The sequence below is a fragment of the Onychomys torridus genome, chromosome 11 (genome assembly GCF_903995425.1).
Source record: "Onychomys torridus chromosome 11, mOncTor1.1, whole genome shotgun sequence".
Taxonomy (NCBI): Eukaryota; Metazoa; Chordata; class Mammalia; order Rodentia; family Cricetidae; genus Onychomys; species Onychomys torridus.
Genome location: NC_050453.1, coordinates 72,281,396 through 72,298,752, shown reverse-complemented (window position 1 = coordinate 72,298,752; position 17,357 = coordinate 72,281,396). Strand labels below are relative to the sequence as shown.

Sequence of the window (17,357 nt, the reverse complement as noted above, 5' to 3'; positions counted from 1 at the left end):
ACCCATCAAATGTCAATAAGTTGCATAAGTAAGAAGCCTGACGCCTCTGCAAGCCACACAAAGACAGATGGCTCCTAACTGGAGAATTCCAGAGACAAGGCTTTCTAAAGATAGGCTGGAATTAGACGGTAATAGAGAGCTCCTGTTCTCCATCAGGATGATGCTAAATTCATTTAGCCCGTCCAGTCTACAGAGCTTCGCCGGTTACCCCTGCAAGGTGGCTGTCGAGATGCATGTGGGTGTTTACCACGCCATCTGTTGCCTGTGCTTTCTGGTGGTCCAAGAATTCTAACCACCTGGGCCTTCTGCATGAGGTCCCTGTCTGCAAGCTCTGGGGGTGTTATCATTCACATAGCCAACCAGACATGAAAAGGCCTGTGCTGTTTTACCATGGAGATCTGTGACCCCTGACCTTTGCACCTGCGCTGCATGGTGTCTTTAAGGCGGCACAGATAGCCTACAGTGTAGATGGTAGCCGACTTAGAATAACCTCCTAACCAGAGGGGAACCTAGGAGTGATATGGTAGGGCTGCCCACTCTACAAATAAAGCCACTGAGAGAAATGAACACAACACTACAAGTTTTGTAGCAGTATCTAACCTGATCTGGACCATTAAGTAAAACCTAATGCTGATGCTCTTGAACCCTATAGAATGTATCTTCTTCCATCCAGAGCTTCGGGGTGTGTTGTTCTGTTTTGCTCTGCAATGCTGGAGATTGAACCCTGGACCTCATATATGCTAGTGAAGTATTCTCCCACTAGCTATACACCCTGCCCCCAGTCTTGATTTGATACTGATTTGACCTCTTACCATATGGTTGGATAGAATGGGAACCTAGTGTTGTGTTAATGATGGTAGTTTGAAATAAGCTGAGCACCTTCTGTAAGTCAAATACTAACTATGTGCTTCCTGTCTAGAAGCTCATATCTTTCCATGGTAACCGCAGAGCCTCATCCCACCCTGGCAGTAACGTTTGTGCTTGACCGCACACACTGTTGCAGTTCACTTTAAAGAGGGAAATGTGGCTGACAAAGCTAAACAATTTCCCAGGAGCCACACAGTAAGAAGCATAGCTGAGGGGTGGAGGGGGTTAACACAGTGGGTCAAGTGCATGCCTTGCAAACCTGAAGACCTGGGCTTGGTTCTAAAACTCACATTAAAAACCAGAAACAAATAACAATAAAAACAAAGCAAGCTTGTGATCTCAATGGTGGGGAGACAGAAACAGGTCCCTGGGTCTCATTTACCAGGCAGCCTAGTCTTGGCAAGTTCTAGGCCAGTGGGAGACTCTTTAAGCAAGTCTCCCAAGGAATGACACCCTGAGATTGTCAGGTGGTCTCTACATGCTTGAGCATACACATGCTTATATCCATCCCCCTCTCCCATAAGCCCCCCAAACATGCATGTGCATGTGTGTGCACATGTACGTGTGCATACATACACACACACACACACACACACACACACACACACACACACACACACACACACACGTGTGGCAGAGCCAAGATCTGAGCCTGTCTGCTTGATTCACAAGCCTGAGCTTCTGGCCACTTATTCTAAATGTGTTGGGTGTTTACTTCTTCTTAAGTCAGGATTTTGCTCAGCCCTGTCCTGCTTTTACAGGAACACCTCCAGAATGCCAAATCAGGAACCCCCACCTTGAAACACTCTGGCTCGGGGTTAGTCATCCCTGATCACCTCTGTCCTCGAAACAGCTGCAGCAGCAGTGAGCTGTCCCTGTCCAGCACCTGCAGCGAGTACTCCAGTGGTTCCTCCTACACGTGGCAGGACAGGAAGCTCCTTGGGAAAAGGGTAAGGCACCTGTCAGTCAAGTCAGCCTCAGGGAGAACAGACAGGAAGAGAATCCTCAGCTAGCTAGCGAAACTTGGTCATGGAGGCAAAGGGGGTGCTGGGAAGGAAATGACCATTTGCTTAATGTTTGCCCATGGACTGTGGAGACTGCCACTAATCAATGCTGTGGGCTCATAAAACACAAAGCAGGATGGGGCTGTACATCAGAGAACTGTAGAGCAGACAGATAAATTACTGGGACAGGACACAGGGAGCAAGGTTTTGGTGAAAGGGGAGCCTGTTTCTACTTACATGCCAGGGATATCTTCCTTGGTTTTTGTTTCATTTTATTACTCTATTTTAATGTGTGAGTGTGTGTGTGTGTGTGTGTGTGTGTGTGTGTGTGTGTGTGTAAATGGTGCCTATGGAATCTGAAACTCAGCCTTTACTGACCTTCCTCAGGGCCTGTCTGTGTTATTGTGTGAGACACAGTCTGTCTCTGGTGTGGAACTTGAACTTGTCCATTTGGCTTCTCTGGCTGGCTGGTGAGACCCAGAGTTCCACTGGCCTCTGATACTTCAGCACTGATACTCCACCCCCAGCTTTTCTGCGTTGGTTCTGGAGATCTGACCTCAGGTTCTTGTTCTCATGTGACAAACGCATTACTGGCCAAACCATCTCCCTAACCCTTTTCCAGGAGGTGGGACAGTCACTCCTGCAAGAGCGCCTCCCATCTCTATGGAGCTCACAGGGCTGCAGAAGCCTCTGAGCAAGCTTCCTCCTCCTCGCATGTTGGAACAAGCCAGGTTTCTCCAAATAGCTGTTTTAGCAGCTCCCCAGCGTTAAAGGAAAGCAAAGTGCACCAGGATGAAAACTGCAAATCTGAGTATTCAAGGGTGACTTTTCTACAATTTGGATGAGTTTCAGCCATACTTTCAGCAGTTTGGAAACCGAGAAAGCTCCAGAACTCATAGACTGCACTGGTGAGGGAGTAGCTTTGTCATCATATGCTGAACCAGAGCTCCGAGAAAGATTTCCAGCTAGCACTTTGAGGCTATTCCTATAGATGCGGCTTCTAATGCAAAGCAGAGCGCCAGCCGAATTATGTAAATGGTTCAAAAGGAGTAGTTCAGAGCTCTGAATAATGGCTGCCAGGGCCCTGGCCAAACAGAGGCTGAGAAGTTTTCTTATCTCGCTATGTTCCTGAAAGTTATTGACTCCCATGAGCCCCTCCTATTCTCATGCTGCCTCTGAAGATTTATTTCATTTATGTGTGGTGTGTGTGTGTGTGTGTGTGATAATGTGGGTATGTGCATTTACTTTTGGCCACAGAGGTCAAAAGAGGGTATTAGATCCTTTATGAGAGTTATGGGTGGGTGGGAGCCCCCTCCCCTCGATGTGGGTGCTGCGAGCTAAACCTGAGCGCTCTGAAAGAGCGTCCAGTGCTCTTAAGTGCTGCTACGCCTTTTTTTCCACCTCCTTCTCACTGCAGTCTCAGACTGCTTCCTCTGTTCTCTCCAATGGTCTTTTCTAACTTCCTTTATTCTTAAGTGTGTGTGTGTGTGTATGTGTGTGTGCGTGTGCGTGTGAGTGTGTATGTGTGTGTGTGTGTGTGTGTGTGTGTGTGTGTAGGTATACATGCGTATGCAGGTACATGTTTGTCTAGAGGCCAAAGGACAGCCTCAGGTTGTTCCTTGGGATCAATTTATTTATTTTTATTTTTAAGTCAGGACCTCTCATTGATCTAGGACTCTGGGAACAAGCTAGGCTGGCTGGCCAGCAAACCCCAGGGATCCACTTGATAGTACTAGGATTAAAAGAACCCACTAACATGCCTAACTTTTTTATTTGGGTTATAGGGATCAAATTTGGGTGCTCATAGTTGCATGACAAGAACCATCTGAAAATTATACCTACCCATCTAATCAATAATTGGTGGGCATTCTTCTAATTAGGGCAGTTTTTGATATATAAAGGTAATCTCTCCCGTGAAACAGGAAAAAAAAAATCCTTTAAAATCCTTCAGGGACACTCAGATGGCCATCCAGTTATAATCCAAGTGTACCTGTGACAGTTTGCAGCCTGTAACAGCTCACAGCATACACTTTTAATTCTCAGGGTTACAGCAGCTCTATCTGGACCCTCGAGACATTTTAAAGTTATATTATTTATAGAAATTCTACAGTTTGTGCCTAGTGTCAGGTGTTCATTTAGTATCGGCTTACATAATAAATCAAAGGATTGTGAACAGGAACACATTGTTAAATTATATAATAATAAATGTGTCATAGCTTTTTTGAGCTCACAACTGTTTTTTAAATATCATTTGTTGTAGAAATAGAAAGAAAAGCTTATATAAAATTTACGCGCTTGTCTCAACAGGGAAATCTGGCTCTTATAGATTTGGTTACCAACCATATGTGGCCCACTCTTAAAAGTACTGAACAAAAATTAACTCATTTACTGCTAATAATATATGTAAGGTTCTGGGGATCAACTTGAATCCCCATATTTACACACACATTCTCTGCTGACTGAGCTATTCTCCAGCCCTGATTCTACCCAGTTTTCAGTTAAGAAAACCCAGGTTCTGAGAATGTAAATATCTGACCCAAGAACCCAGTAGTGCATAGTAAAACCAGGCACTAGTTCTAGAATATTCACTGTTAATGGATCTGTTATCCTGGTCTTGTTGAGTCACCGTTACACACACAGGGGTTATACCTGTTACTGGCGTGGAGTTATTCCCACGAAAACCAACAATCCTTTCTACTAAAAAATAAATAAAATGTAATACTTTCCTGCCAAGGGATAGAAAGGTAGTAAGGACATTAAACCCTCGCTTATCAGAAGCATCCTTCAGTCTTATGTGCTGCTCCCCAAGAACTCTCGTCCAACTTTATTAAACAAAGAATGTAGCAATTTCAGGAAATTGTCCTCCATGTTTTCATGTTGTCATGTGCCCCTGCCAACTTTTAAGACTGATCCAAACTTTTCTCAACTCACTTAAAAGTGTAACCTTCCGTGGGAGACTTAGGGGGAATGTGGCTTATCTCGTCAGGAGATGCACAGCCTCTGGCTTAATGGTGTATTAAATACAGCATGAACAGGCTCTGGATGGGAGAGGTGCGTGGGCAGGAGCAGAGCTTCCCTTCTGTGGGTTAAAGAGATCTGCAACTGTCAAGCTTTTGCAGGGCCCCGTCTTCTGGCTTCTCATTTCTCCTGTCAATGTGACTCTGGGACCATGGGAAATCTTAGAAACATACACTGAGGAAGCCCCTTCTCTGTTCAACCTGGAATACCCCTGATGGGATTTCTTCTAAAGGAGCTTTGAATGGTGCAATTTTCTAAAATTAAGGAATAAAACTCCAAGAGAAAAAGGGCAGTGTCAGCAAATCACATCAGTCTGCTGTAACAGCTCCAGGCACTGGAGGGTTTGCTGAAGAAAATAAATAATTGGACTTCAAGACAAATAAATGTGTGTGTTGGAGATAGCAAGTGTAAATTTCACGAAAATGGCTTAGATATAATCCAGTGTCCACAGCTTACCAAACAGCTCAGGTTCTGGTGGAAGTTGTTGGTACTTTTTAATGTCTGCGTTTGGTTAATATTTAGACTTGTTGGCAGGGGGTAGCTGATTTAGAGATCCTCTGAAATAGCCATCTTTGTTCCTGAAGTCATCCACCATTAGTCATTTTGAAAGGTCCCCGGCAGAGCTGGAGAGATGGCTCTGTGATGAAGCATGTGAACTGCTCTTGCAGGAGACCCCATTCAGTTCCCATCAGCCACATTGGACCACTCACAACCACCAGCTCCAGGGACTCCAACACTCTCTCCTGGCCCTGAGGAGCACCTGCACTCATCTGCACGTACCCACACACGGACACATACACACATACATGTGATGAAAAACAGAATTATAATTTCTGAAGCAGGTCAGCTAGTTTCTTATTTAAACTCTGAAATGCCATTGGAGCAATGTATTAAGTATTCAGAAAACCAGGTAATATATAAGGGAGACTAGAAGAAGTTAAGCTAGATGCAGCAGTACACAGTCCAGATGAAGAATGCAGACTTCAGAGCTGGCAATTCAAGTTCATATCTCACTCTTGCCACTTTGGAATGGAAACAAGTTTGACAGGGTTATAGAAAGTTACAGGGGGAAAAAAAAAAGCTGAGTCCAAATGTTTGCTCCAAATCTTCTATCTCCGAGACCTTTCACAGAGCAGGCTTGCTGGACCTCAGAGTCCCACAGCAAAATGGAAGAGTCCTGGTGTCGCTCCTGGTGGTCTGAAGATGCCGCTGAAGCAACATGCCAGTGGTTGCTGTACAGCAGGTGCCCAGGGCCCAGTAGCTTTCTCCTTCGCTTCCCTGCTTCTTGTTGCCAATTCTGTGGAAAGAACACGGAAGTGGGGAACACTGTCTTTCACTGCCCATGCACTTTTTGAAAATAAGGCTGGCATTTGGATAGGTGCAAGGGCAAGAAGTTGACCTGCTAATGTCAGTGGAAGAGTAATTGCCACAGGGATGGGGCTGCCTATGGCAGTTATTTAGGTCAGTATGTACACACTTATATGCAGGTGCCTGGGACAGCTTCAGACCCCGTTCCCAGACATTCCCAGAACTATCGAGTATTCCAGTGGCATGTTGACTTCCTCTCCTGGTGTCTTCCTCTGCTGTGCCTGCCCTCCCTACAGTGAAGCTGGATGGTCTTCTGCCCATTTCCTAAGGGCAACTTGGGCACACTTTCCTGACTTGTGACCTTGACCATTCTGTCCCTTCCACCTGGAAGACAGTTCCTCACTTAGAACGTTAGGTAAACCCACATGTCATTCACAGACTAATTAAATTAAAAAAAAAATCAGCCGGAAGGTGGTGCACGCCTTTAATCCCAGCACTCCGGAGGCAGAGCCAGGGAGATCTCTGTGAGTTTGATGCCAGCCTGGTCTACAGAGCGAGTTCCAGGACAGGCACAAAGCTACACAGAGAAACCCTGTCTGGAAAAAAAAAAAGACTTTCCTGTATTCTTCTCACCATCTCTCCAAATAGACCCCTGTGTCCTCCCATGAATCTCTAGAATGTCCACCCTATTCCCACTTCTCATATGTGTTTTCTTGACATAGCGTCAGCTGTGCTAAAGGCCCCTTACTCTAGTTCAGTTTTCTACCCTTAAAGGCATAGTTGTTACATTCCATTTCTTTATTTCACCATGACGCTTAGCCCAGGATCTTGCAGAATCAATGTTTACTGCATAGTTAGCATTGTACAAACTGTGTGTATATGTGAATATTTATCACCCACTTACACAAATTAAATCTACTGGGGGGCTTTTCCTTTGTTTATTTGAGATCTGTTTGGTTTAATCATCTCTGATATCTATTTTTCTTTCCTAGCAATCATCACAGAACTGGGATAAAAGATGGAATATCGATTCTTCGCTCCCCAGTGGCTTTGCCAGCCCTGCAGATGAACTACCTCCAACCCGTATCAAAGAAAGTCACATTTTGGAAGGGCTAAGGAAGCTCCAGAAGCGGAAAGTGTTACTGGAACCACCGTCGGTGATAACCAAGTGGGGTTATAAGGACTGCATGAACTCCAATGAAGGGATCTATTCTCCAGGAATTAAAAATAGCCACCTCAAGGAGTCTCCCTCCTACCAACCGCCCAGCCTGGGGATCCCCTGCAAGGACCTCCTCCATCATCCCTTCACCTATGATGCAAATTCCCATGAGAATACAGATGAGGACTCCCCACCCTCAGCTTTGGTGCAAGCAGCTCCCAGCCAGGGCCACAGGATGCAGGGCAGTAAATTAACCCACAGTGTTTCAGACAGCCTATTTAGCTGGGAGCCACATGGAAAATACTTTTCAGAAGGTACAGCCTCGGTGTATACCAGAGAAATGCCCGAAAGGCTAGTTCGTTGTGCTAGCCACTGTCCCTTGGAGAGGAAGCTATGCCCCAGCATGCACCAGCCCTGGGTGCAGAGGGACAGGGACCCACATGGCCGTGGTCATGGCCGCGTGGCCCTGACCCTTCAGCTTTCAGACACTGATGACTGTGACACCCTAAATGAGCTGCACATAGAGAGCAGTGACGAGAGAAGCGCTTCAGACCTGTCACTGACAGGGGACACTGACAAGTCCATGGAGAACCTCGATGTGGGATCAGGAAAGTCTGAATGTGGCTTTCGTGATGTGGAGGAAGAAGAATGTCTCTCCCACTTAGAGACGAAGCCAAAGACCTTTGGTTTCATCAGGCAGCAAAGGGTTGTCAAGAGGACCTCCTCGGAAGAATGTGTCACGGTCGTGTTTGATGCAGAAAATGGAGAGCCCGTTGAATTCAGCTCCCATCAGACTGGAGTTGTCACTGTGACCAGGGATGAAATTTCCATAGACCCAACCCCTGCTGGGCCCTCAGAACTCACTCAACTTTCACCTCAGGGAATTACTCATTTACAGCCGGGAGCTACTGCAAGAGACTATCCTTTTCAGAAGAGACCTGAAGAGGAGACTGAGAAAAACATTCCAAAAGACGAGAACAGTATTCCCACAGCTCTGACAGACTCCTTTGGCTCTCGGACTATAGTAACTCAGAATTCCCCACGACCAGTACTCACCAAACCAACACAAGGTGGAGCCTGGCAGAATAATTCTAGACCTGGGACAAACACAGGTGTCTATGCAAAACAAGGTCTGACGAAAATTCCTTTCAGAGCCAAGTCTTCACCTCAGAAATCAAAACTGGTGGAGCCTGTGCCAGCCATGCTAGTCCCCTCCAGTGCCCTAGTGACTCTTGAAAAGACACCAGCATCCCCTCAAGGGAAACTTCCACAATGTACAAAGATGCAGAGCCCTGGTTCTTTCCGTGATGTACAACCAGAATCACACATTCCAAAACACCCCACCCAGCTTCCTCATGTCCCCAATAATGTTTCCAGTAAGAAGAATTGGGTTCAATGTCCCAAGAGTCAGGCTCCAGAGATCCAGTCACAGCATCTCATGGGGAATGGTGACTATGGTGAATCCCCCATGAAGGCCAAACGCTGTGGCTCTGGGCCAGAGTCAAGAGTGAGGTCTCCCTCCCCTCCACCCCCTCCAGGAAGGTCAGTCTCCCTCCTGGTCAGACCCAGTCATGATTGTACCCCACTGCCATCACCTGCCAAACCTGAGACTAGGGTCCCCAGGGACGCTCTAAGTGCAGGGTTGAAATCTCCACTGTTGAAAGGATCCTCTGTTCCTGTCATCTCCTCCAGTCCAGCTGTGCCAGAACTGCAGAAGAAGAAACCTTCTTTGGCCTCCAAAAGGCCTGCCTTCCCTCCAGCTCTCCCTCCTACAGATGCAGTGGTGCATACCCAATACCCTGAGCACACATCCTCCAGCTCATTTGCTGTGATGGCTCCAGGGCCTCCAAAGGTCTCTCCAAAGAGAGGCATCTCCAAATATCCCCCTCACCAAACACTTGGAACCACACACATGGACACTGAGTTACAGACACCCAAGACTTGTCTTTCAACCTATGAACTCCTAGAGGTAGCATCCTCTAAAAGCCTGTCTCCAGGGAGAAAAGGACAGTTGAGTGACAGATCTATGATACCCCACAGGCCTTCCTTCTCAGGGGCAAATGAGTCCTTGACACCTCAGGTTAACACTTCCTCCCCATCTTCCTCATCCTGCAGAAGCCAGGGTGCATCACAAAGCCTTCAAAACCCTCCAGAGAAAGGACCGAAAACACGCCTCCCAGTTGGACTCAAAGTTCTCATGAAGTCTCCTCAGTTGCTCAGGAAAACGTCCGTGGTGCCAGGGAAACAAGAGAAAGATAGTTTAAATGAAGCGTCTAGAAGTTCTGTGACTTTGAACAAGTCTAATCCCAAGGACTCCAGAGACCCAGCAAGTCTGGAGGCCTCAGGAGAGGCGAGAACAATGGCCTTGCTAGGTCCACAAGGTCCGGAAAGTTTAGCTAGAGAGCTTCCTTTAGAGTCAACATTGCCAGAGTCATTGGAAAGCAGCATCTCCAGAGCTGACGGAAGAGATGGGGTGGAGAGCAGATCTGTGAAAAGATCCTTCTCCTCCAGCAAGCCACACCTAAAGCCAGCTCTAGGCATGAACGGAGCCAAAGCTCGGAGTCAGAGCTTCAGTATCCATTTGGCAGAGAAGTCCTCCCAGCCCCCAACAGAAGGACCAGGCAAGATTCGAACTCAGATCATTACCAACACGGCTGAGAGAGGCAATTCCCTCACCAGGCAGAACATCTCCATGGAAGGGTCCCCAAGCAAGACCTCCTCTGTCTCCACATCTGACAGTCTTCCCAATGTGGGAAGGCCCCTGGAACAGTCCTTTTCCAGGCAGGGTTCCCTCTACAGCACAGGAGGTTCTAGCAGCCAGCAGGGAAGCCCAAGTAAGTTACCTTTGAGGATGCTCACAAGGCCGGAAGAACTCCCCACCCCTGCAGTGGGAGACCAACAGATCTATACCCAGGAAGAATGTCCTGGGGTGGATGTAGTACGGGAGCAATCTAGCAGTGACCACCACAGGCATCCATCCACCCCACCAGACTGCCCTCAATCCCTACACATCCCAGGGAGGATGCAGCGTCCAGGCAATTTAGAAACAAATGTGATATCCAAGCTAGAAACTTCTGGATGCCATCCAGAGGCTTCTCCCACCGGGCCTGGTATCATGAGCCCAGAAGCCCCCCTCACACCCTCCATTGAAGAAAAGGTCATGTTGTGCATTCAGGAGAATGTGGAAAAAGGCCAAGTACAGACAAAGTCCGCCTCTGTGGAAGTGAAGCCCAGGGCAGGGCCTTCGTTCACCAGCTGGTTTGGTTTTCGGAAGAGCAGGCTTCCAGCTCTCAGTAGCAAGAGAATGGAGACCTCCAAAAGTAAAGTGGAAAAGAAAGATACAAAGCTGAAATCGGAGAGGAAAAAAGAAAAGAAGAAAGCTGAGGTACAATCCAAGCTAGAAAGCGAATTGAATAGGGGCACCAAGGTGGCAGATGGTCGGAGTTCAGATGGTGGTTCTCGAACCACCCATAATCTGAAAGCATCACAAGACATTTATAATGAAATGAAGTTGGAGCCAAGAAATAGACCCAGCCCAGCTGTGTGCTCAACAAAAGATTCCTTCATGACAGAACTTCTAAACAGGTAACACACTGGAACAGAGAAGGGCAATGTCAAGGGGTCCCCCTGTTCCCCCAATCCAAGAAGAGCTGTTTACTTCCTGATCATTAAATACCAGCTAGGCATCGTCTCCATACACACAGATAGTGCAATCTCTCATACATTAGCTATAATTTAAACACTGAAATAAAAGTTAGTACTAAAATGATAATTTAGTTCATGTTCCTTTCTTAACCAAGCCAATGGTCTTTGAAATTAAAGAATGGTGAGTTACATCCAGGTTGATAGCAATTCAACCCACACCAGGCACCATGAATGTATCCACATTGCATGAAATGGAAGAAAATTACACACACGTTTGAAAGCATGCCGGTTTCATTGATCGCACTGAGCAAATGTATACTTAGAACTTTCCAGAAGTAATTACTTTTCCTGCCGATCTTAAGCCAGAAATGTATTTAGCAATCACCCTTTGGCGTTTTATATTCTGTCCCTCCCCAGAAGCAATTATAAAAGTAAAATAGAGGCTATGGGGAGATGTCTCAGTCAGTAATGTGCTTGCCTGGTGAGCATGGAGAAACTCCATCTTCAGGATCCACATAAACAAAAGCCAAGCATGGTGACATATGCTTATAATCCCATTGCACAGGATGTAGAAAGAAACAGACTCTTAGGCTTCTCTGGCCAGTCAGCCTAGCCTGCTTGGAAGTTTCAGGCCAATGAACAATTCTGTGTCATAAACATAAGGTGGATCTCACTTAAAGAATAACACGCAAGAAGTCATCCTATATCTTCTGTGTTGTGTGTGTGCATGTGTATACAGTGCAGATACCAGTGCACACAAACCTGTTTGTGTGTGCACACATAATAAATAGTGTAATAAAATGAGTTATTATCCTTGCAAACCTAAATTGACACACTAGTGAACTATTTGAAGCTATTTTTGCTCAAGGCTAGAGAGCAGCACTTACCCCTGAAAGGTTTAAAGACAAAGAGCCACACTGAGGTTGCCTTAGACATTAAAGGGCTGGGGAGAAGAGTGCCATTGAAAACGACCAATGTAATTTATCAGAGGAATCACTTTCTACCTGCAGAGTTGATAAGAAAGCGGCTCTCCAGACAGAAAGTGGATCAAAGGGTGTTTCCTGCAGGAGCGTGTTAGAGGGCACCTCCCAGGGCTCCTGTTTCGCCAGCAGCTCTGTCAGCACTCAAGGAAGTCAAAAGAAAAACATCAAAACCAAAGTCGATATGGAAAAACCAAGCGAATCCCTGGTAAGCGCTTCTCCAATGCTGGCTAGAAAAATGCTTGGTTCTGAGATGGTCTGGTAAGGGGAAGGGACGGGGTGGCCATCTGAGAAAAGACTGTTTTTAATCTCCTTCTCCCCCGACTCCCTTCTCTTCTCCCTCTCTTCCTCTCCCTCCTGTGTAGAGGTGTATGTGAGTATGGATGCCCATATGCTAATACATGTGTAGAGATCAGAGGACAACATCTGGTGCCAGTCCTCCCCTTCCACCTTGAGACAGGAACTCTTGCTCATGGCCACATACAGCAAGCTGACTGGCCCATAGGGTCCCATGGTTCTCCCGTCTCCACGCCCCGCCTCCATCTAGTAGGGATTTCAGACATGCACTACTATGCCCATCTTTATATGAGTACTGGGCATCCACACTCAGGCCCTCATACTTCCACGACAATCATTTTAGCCCCTGAGCTATCTGCCTAACCCGAGAAAAGAGACTTTTTAAGAAGAAAGAAACGATGACAAGCAACTAAGCCATGGATCCACCGGTGTGGTTCTGTCTGGGAGTACTGCTCTCTTCGGGTCTCTCTTCAGACATGCTAGAATCTCAGTCCATGGCCAGCAAGGGATGCTATCAGTACGATACCCAGTGCTGGAAGTTTGTTTTGATGATTCCAGTATCAACAGCAACAAAAGAAGAACAGGAAGGGGCTTATGAACATGCCAGATGATTTAAGGAGTGTGGTCTATTTTGAGGGTTTAACTGCTGTTTATTTGTTTATGAAAGTTGTACATAACAGGTAATCCTACATAGAGAGTAATGAGCTACATAAAATGGTGGATTTTTAAAAAAATATTTCCCTAAGATAGGCTAGTTTCATGTGATATTCTTTCAGTTTCTTCACATTGTACTTATTCTCCTTACAATTCATTATATGTTATGTCATTGACTTCATGATTTTTCATTGTTCCTGTGGATACATTTTATAGCACTTAAAACAACAAAATGTTTGTGACATAAAATGCTTTAATCTGGGACTGGGGAGATAGCCTTTGCCATGCAAATGACCTGAGTTTGGATCCATGGCACTCATGTAAAAATCCAGGCATGTTGCCAGGCTACTATAAGGCCAGCCCTGGGCAGGTAGACACAGGAGGCTCTCTGGAGCTCACTGGTCACCAAGTCAACCTCATTCAGTGAGCTCCAAGTTCAGTGAGAGACTTCGTCTCAAAAAAATAAAGTGGATAGTGACTAAGAAAGACATCCAACATTAATATATGTCCTATATGCATTTGCAACCATATGCACATACCCTCACAAGCTTGTACATATACCCCCAACACACACACACACACACACACACACACACACACACACACACACACACACACTATAGCTGTAAAATAATTGAGAAAGACACACAACATTGATCTATGACTTTACACATGTATGCATACCACTACAAATATTCACAGACACACATTGGAGGGAAGTTGGGGTGTTTTAAGAGAACAGACTCTAACAGCAATCTTGATCAATGTTCACAAGTTGCTGAAGTTTCACTGTCCTCAGGTTGGGGTTTCACAAGAACATCTGATACAAATACACACTGAAGATGTATCTTCTCAGAAACATTTTCTCCGTAGAGCTCTAAGGTCTTTCTTTCATGTTGACTTTGTTCAATGCACTTTTCCCCCCCTTTCCTCACATTTTGGTTCTTGGCTCATATGACATCATACCTCCTTTGAAAACATTGATGTTCCTTGCATTATAAAACCACAAATTATAAGCATATCTGAAGCTGCCCTTGTAGTGTCACTGAAAGGAAAGAGAGAAAAGGAGCGTGGAGAAGCGTGCAATATGCTGGAAATTCAATCCTACTGATGGACGGCTTTGATAGCCCAGCCGAGCCCCTTATCACAGGCACTCCATTTAACGAGGCCCCATTTAATATGTCTCTGACAGCTTAGGGTCTATCTTCACTGTACAGAAGGACCCAAAAAATAAAAATAAAAATAAAAGAGCCTGTGTTGAGCTTTTACAATTTCATTTTTGTTTTCTTATTACTTCCTAATGCTAAAGTAATTTAACATGCTTTCCTTCCAAGTCTGAAATCATTCGCGGGGGAAGAGTAGGAACCTCTGCCCTTCCCATGTATCTGCAGGAAACACTCTTAATATTTTCTGTGAAGTACACAGATTATCTAACCAACCCAAGTCAACAAAATCAATAGGGATATGTTAATTTTTCCCCTTAGCCGAGAGAGGAAATTAGTCATGCTGAGAAGGCTTTCAATATAAAGGAATATTATTAACCTGGATAGGTGACCAGCTGTGTCTATGTGCGTGTTCATGTGTTGGGCCTCCATTTCCATCTTGATTGAGACAGGGTCTCTTGTTTTCTGTTGTATAGTCTAGACTAGCTGGCCTGTCAGCTTCTGGGAATTCCCATCTCTGCCTCCTATATTATCACTGGCACACAGGTTTGCAGATTCATCCTACCATGTCTGTGTGTTTGTGGCTTCTGAGAATCCAAACTCAGTCCTCATGCTTGGGAAGCAAGCACTTTTGCTCACAGAGTCATATCCCCAGCTCATCTTTTATTTTTTTTTAAACATTTATTTATTTATTATGTATACAGAAGAGGGCACCAGATCTCATTACAGATGGTCATGAGCCACCATGTGGTTGCTGGGAATTGAACTCAGAACCTCTGGAAGAGCAGTCAGTGCTCTTAACCTCTGAGCCATCTCTCCAGCTCCCCCAGCTCATCTTTTAAAAATATAAAATATAATGTTATTTTTTTCTTCTGTTCCCATAACCACGTTTGTGAATTGGGCTAAGATTACTAAGTGCAGGAAGGACCGTGCTATAGTCTCCTTTGAGATTGAGTAAGAAGAGATGGCCAACAAAAATATATAGCAAAGAAAGTGTATTTATCATGCATTACCATCCCATGTAGGAGATTAGATGCAAAAAGAAGCATATTCTTACACCATTGCTCATTACAGTGAATACCCTGGAGCCTTTTCTTTTATTATTATTATATTTGTGTTTTAATTTTACACATCAGCCATGGATTCCCCTGTCCTCCCCCCTCCTGCCCCCACCCCCACCTTCCCCCCTTAGCCCCTCCCCTCCATTCCCTCTCCTACAGGGCCAAGACTCTCCTGGGGATTCAGCTCAACCTGGTGGATTCAGTACAGGCAGGTCCAGTCCCCTCCTTCCAGGCTGAGCAAAGAGTCCCTGTGTAAGCCCAAGGTTCCAAACAACCAGCTCATGCACTAAGGACAGATCCTGGTCCCACAGACTGGGTGCCTCCCAAGCAGATCAAGCTATTCAATTGTCTCACTTATCCAGAGGGCCTGATCCAGCTGGGGGCTCCACAGCCTTTGGTTCATAATTCATGTGCTTCCATTCATTTGGCTATTTGTCCCTGTGCTTTTTGCAATCTTGGATTCAACAATTCATGCTCTTGCAGTCCTTCCTCTTTCTCGACAGTTGGACACCTGGAGCTCCACCAGGGGCCTGGCTGAGGATCTCTGCATCCACTTCCATCAGTTATTGGATGAGAGTTCCAGCATGACCATTAGGGTGTTTGGTCACCTGATCACCAGACTAGGTCAGATCAGGCTTTCTCTCGACCATTGCCAGCAGTCTACAGAGGATGTATCATTGTGGATTTCTGGGGACCTCTCCAGCACTCTGCCTCTTCCTGTTCTCATGTGGTCATCATTTATCATAATCTGTTATTCCTTGTTCTCCCTTTCTGTTCTTGATCCAGCTGGGATCTCCTGCTCCCATAAGCTTTCTTTCCCTCAAATCTTGCCCTTCATTACTCCCACTGTCGTCCAGGTTGTTCATGTCGATCTCATCCATTTCTCTGTCATGGGGCAATCCCTGTGTCTTTCCTAGGGTCCCGTTTTCTAGCCTCCCTGGAGTTGTGTAGCAGTCTAGTCATCTTTGTTTTACATCTAGTATCCTCCTATGAGTGAGTACATACCATGTTTGTCCTTCTGAGTCTGGGATACCTCACCCAGGATGATTTTTTCTAGATCCATCCATTTGCCTGCAAACCTCATGATGTCATTGTTTTTCTCTGCTGAGTAGTACTCCATTGTAAAGTAAGAGTTCAAGGGAATCCTCCTTCTCCAGGGCTCAAGGTAAACTTGCCCTCTACTTTCTTTAAAATGTGTTGCAATGTTCTCATAGTGCTTGTTTAGTTGGAAATAATAATGATAGATAACCCCATAGATGTCACCGCATTGTTGTGAATCTGCACACTACTTCATTGTCAAGGAAACAAACGCTAAGTCAAGGGTTTTCTTCGTTTTGCCAGGCATGAATCTGTAGTCTCACACACACCAGGCAAGCAGCCTGCCCCTGAGCAATAGCCTCAGCCCTAAAAGAGCTGTTCTAAAACCTCCCAACACAATGTACCACTAGTCTTACCTCATCAAACAGTGAAATGGTATTTATTCACAGGAGGCCAGAAGACATGTTAACTATCTCAGTGTTTAGTGATTGTCTTCATTTCCTTTCTGTGCTGTGATAAAAAACACCCTGACAAAAAGCAACTTAGTGGAGAAAGGGTTTATTGTCACTCACAATTCCAGGTTATAGTCCACTGTTATGGAGGGAAGTCAAGGCAGGAACTTAAGGCAGCTAGTCAGATCACATCCATGGTCAAGAGCAGAGAATGCATGCATGCTCACCTGATCATCTGCTTGTGCTCAGCTTAGTTCCCCCACTCACAGACAGTTCAATACCCCCTGCCTAGGGACGGGCACTGCCCATAGTGGGCTGAGTTATTTTCATTAAGACAGTCCCCCAACAACATGCCCACAAGCCAACCCAATGTTAGTAATCCCATATTGAGACTCTCTTCTAGGTGATTGTAGGTTGTGTTGAGCTGACAATTAACATTTATAATTACTGGTGATAATAAAACAAAGATTATTTCTATATATTTTTTATATGTTCAGCAAATCCCTTTATTTCACAAACCACTTAGCTAACCAGTAGCTGAATATTCCATTTTAGTATAGTTAAGATAAAAATGTGTAAAAGTACCAGCAATGCTTCACCAAAATAAATCCTTTTCTCTCTGTAGAGCTTTAATTAAAGGCTTATGTCCCCACATCTGCTATCATTTGTAGGCCACTTAGTTCTAATTTTTTATGTAATTTAGGCCAGGGG

General features: G+C 45.4%; 1 protein-coding gene across 1 annotated transcript in view; it reads left to right on the top strand.

The window, feature by feature from the left end:
- Nucleotides 1-17,357, top strand: part of Nckap5 (NCK associated protein 5) — a 918,845-nt gene that overhangs the window by 791,620 nt on the left and 109,868 nt on the right. Inside the window, exons 11-13 of the mRNA XM_036202994.1 lie at nt 1,629-1,817; nt 7,190-10,941; nt 12,012-12,189. Of these exons, the coding sequence (XP_036058887.1) occupies nt 1,629-1,817; nt 7,190-10,941; nt 12,012-12,189 (4,119 nt within the window). The remainder of the gene's footprint in view (nt 1-1,628; nt 1,818-7,189; nt 10,942-12,011; nt 12,190-17,357) is intronic.